Source organism: Arachis stenosperma, chromosome 1 (genome assembly GCF_014773155.1).
Source record: "Arachis stenosperma cultivar V10309 chromosome 1, arast.V10309.gnm1.PFL2, whole genome shotgun sequence".
Taxonomy (NCBI): Eukaryota; Viridiplantae; Streptophyta; class Magnoliopsida; order Fabales; family Fabaceae; genus Arachis; species Arachis stenosperma.
This window is the reverse complement of record NC_080377.1, coordinates 33,254,497-33,258,022: the sequence shown is the minus strand read 5'-3', so window position 1 is coordinate 33,258,022 and position 3,526 is coordinate 33,254,497. Positions and strand designations below refer to the sequence as shown.

Sequence of the window (3,526 nt, the reverse complement as noted above, 5' to 3'; positions counted from 1 at the left end):
ATACTACTCAAATTAAACTTGTTTTGAGTTTAACCAATTTGTTTTCCTTAATTTTCTTGTTATGCAAAAAATAATTTATTAGAGGTCGAAAGTAGTTGGTGGTTGAGTTAGAGTAATTTGAACTTTCTGGGTAAGTTAGTTCATTTTATCATTTGAGGGTGGGTGGTTTGGGATTAGGATAGTGGTAGAGATAGTGTTATTTCAAAGAGAATGATCATTGCATACAGTGGTTGCAGACTACTGTGGATGTATCACTTGAAAACTATTGTTATCCACAAAAGCTTCTATTTTTGGATCTTCCAAATCTTCAATACATATGGGCATGCCACTTAGCATCATAAAGCTTTGAGCTTTCTTGCTGGAAAATTGTGGGTTTATTTTTTTGGTTACTTTCTTGCTAATAAGTTTTCATAAACTTCGGTTGGTCTTTTTTGTTCTTTTAATCATAATGGGAGGAGCATCACTGCCACCTGGATTTCGTTTCCACCCAACAGATGAAGAATTATTGGGATATTACCTAAAAAGAAAAGTGGAAGGGCTTGAAATTGAGCTTGAGGTTATTCCTGTGATTGATTTGTGCAAGTTTGATCCTTGGGAATTGCCCGGTAATTACTAATATTAATCACCTTTTCAATTTTGATTGTTCATTCTTCTAAGGATAAATAAATAAGTAAAAATTTACGTGCAAGGCCTAGCTGCCTAGTATACCAACCAATGTGAAAACAAAAGAATTTAAATAGTGCTAGAAACTAGAAAGCAATGTTTTGTTTATTTGTTCCTCTTTTTCCTTTTCTTACTTCACTTTTTTCCTATAGCGGTTAATCATTCAAAAAGCCAGTCCAATAGGGTTTATTTTCCTTAGTTAAGCTTTAAAAAGGCAACACAGAATCTGAGAAAGGACTACACCCAAAAGGTGTAATGTATCTAGTCTAACTTGATAATTACATCCTTAGTTGTTTTTACGATTTGAACTCGTAAATTTGAATTCACATAAAGACAACTCAACCGTAGCTACAACTACAAAATTCTCAGTATGCTTTGCCCGTTTTCACTACATATTTTTCATAAAATGTAAGCACATGATTTATTATATGACACGTTTTCACCATAGCAAATATGACTTAATTAGTAAGATAAAAGTTAGTTAGTTATTGTACATATTTTTCATAAAACAATAGTTGTATAGTTTATTTTAGCAAGAAAATTTTGAGAAGCCTAATTTGTGTTTTTGTGAAATGCAGAGAAATCATTGTTGGCAAACAGAGACATGGAATGGTTCTTCTTTTGTCCAAGGGACCGCAAGTACCCAAATGGATCAAGAACTAACAGAGCCACCAAAGCTGGTTATTGGAAAGCCACTGGAAAAGACAAGAAAGTTGTGTGCCAATTTGATACTCCTTCCACTGTCACAGGATATAGAAAAACCCTTGTCTTCTACCGTGGCAGAGCCCCTTTAGGTGATAGAACTGATTGGCTCATGCATGAGTATCGCCTCGCCGATGATCTCGGCCTAGCATCTACATGTTTTCAGGTATATACAGAATACAGATGTTTTCATGTGAAGATATATAAACAGATTATTATGAAAAGTACGTGTCAAATTATTCAACTATCGTTGCAGGGTGGTTATGCCTTGTGTCGGGTTATTAAGAAGAATGAGAAGGTGAACAATGGGAATGATGCGTCAATGAGATTCTCCAATGAGCCCTTCTCCATTTCTGCTGATGCTTCATCTTCTCAACCAAGTTATTTGAACAGTGAGAGTGTTTACTCAAGCCCCAATGCTTCTTCACACAATGTGGCTCCAATGGCAGACTCTAACCAAGCTTCTATAAACACCAGTTCTTCATCAGAATTTTGGGTGTCCCCTGATCTGATTCTTGATTCTTCAAAGGTGTTGTGCCCTTTTTGTAGAATACTAGTTGCTTATTATTTAATTCTTTCAATTATTATTATGTAACCAACTTTAAAAAAAAGGCAACTACTCCAATGAAGATGTCAAAAATATATTTTTATGATGATCTTTATTTAAAAAGTGTGACTTATTTGTTTAGCCGCACCTTAAATAAAGATAACACTTTTATAACATATAAAAATCAAATCTTATAATTTATTATCCAATGGTCAAAATGAAGTATTTTCACAAGATGACAATCATAAAATTTTCATTGAAGTAATCACCTTAAAAAAATACTTGTAATTCACTATCTAACTCCAATGAATTATAAGAATTATATATAATTACTCTCAATATATTATTAAATTTTACTTCATTGTTCTATCTCTCTCATTTTATTTTATATAATATATGTTTTATTTTTATTGTCAATTTTTTAGATTTGTCTCTCCTGACATTTTTTTATGTTTTTTTTTTTTTGTTTAAATTCAATGCAGGACTACCCGCAACTAGAAAATACTTTTACAAGGTGTGACATACCAAGTAGTACAATGACACCATGCCTCTCATTGGATCAACCTGAAATTTCACCTAGTTCATCATACTCAAATTTTAATGGGCAACTTGGATTTTCCGATGATTTCAATATGATTGGCGGCATGTCACCTTACTCAATACAAGAAGATTTTATGTACTTTCATGGAAATGATGGGGATGTTTCTTATGGAAGTTATGATCATATTAATTCAGTTGAGTACCCTGAATACTTCTGAAAACAAAGAAATATCATTCTACAACTTTTCTTGATATGCAAGGTGTCATGACTGAAGTCGCTAGCAATCGAAATTTCAAGCAAACATAGTTTAGATGTTAGCACCAAAGAGCGAGTTACGATTTGGAAAGTGGAAAAGAAAATCAAGGGTTATAAGGTACAATACTAGCATGATTGTGCACATTACTATTTAAAGTGTAATTGAAGTTTAAAGGAGCTAAATCTTGGGATCAAATTCTTGTGGGGGATAGTTATTTTAGATGAATTTTATTTGATGTGATCTGATAAAGGTTGCCTAAGACAACTCTTTTTAATGTATGTCTTAGACTTAAGAGTGATAAATAATGTGTACAATACTCTTTTGATGTCATAGTATCATGTATACTTATCTGTCTCTTATCTTGTTCACATTGAGTATATACATGTGTGCTTTATAATATAAGCTTGTATAATGAAAGAGAGCTAGCTTCTTCACATAAATCTTTGGCCTAATTAATTACACTTTACTCTCTTAATTTTAAATCATGTATGTGAACTTCAATTCATGAACTTAAAAAATATGTAAATTATCTAAAGATGCAGAGTTACTATGTTCACAATGTTTTCATCAATTATATTAACAAAATTTAGGGGGATGATTTCTATATAATCCAAAATTTAAGAGGATGACATGAACTTATTTTAAATAAAATGCACATTGAAAAACATGGGAGGTTAATTTACAATTTTTAAAGTTCAAAAAAAAAAATTGTGTGTGTTTAAGGAAATAAATTATAATAGATTTTGCTAAGTACACAATGACTTTTGTGAATAATGTGTATAATAGGCTCTAGAATTGACCCAATAAAGTAAAAAAA

General features: G+C 31.7%; 1 protein-coding gene across 1 annotated transcript; it reads left to right on the top strand.

The window, feature by feature from the left end:
• The first annotated feature begins 296 nt into the window (after positions 1–296).
• LOC130945177 (NAC domain-containing protein 71-like) lies at positions 297–2,943 on the top strand. Its single transcript, XM_057873881.1, has 4 exons — positions 297–605; positions 1,242–1,531; positions 1,622–1,894; positions 2,395–2,943. The coding sequence occupies exons 1-4, from the start codon at positions 449–451 to the stop codon at positions 2,668–2,670; spliced, it is 996 nt and encodes a 331-aa protein (XP_057729864.1). The 5' UTR covers positions 297–448; the 3' UTR covers positions 2,671–2,943.
• The last annotated feature ends 583 nt before the right edge of the window (positions 2,944–3,526 follow it).

Coding starts and splice junctions, on each gene's coding strand:
- LOC130945177 (XM_057873881.1), top strand. CDS start 449: ATGGGAGGAGCATCACTGCCACCTGGATTTCGTTTCCACCCAACAGAT. Junction 1,532..1,621: donor TAGCATCTACATGTTTTCAG/GTATATACAGAA, acceptor CTATCGTTGCAG/GGTGGTTATGCCTTGTGTCG. Junction 1,895..2,394: donor TGATTCTTGATTCTTCAAAG/GTGTTGTGCCCT, acceptor AATTCAATGCAG/GACTACCCGCAACTAGAAAA.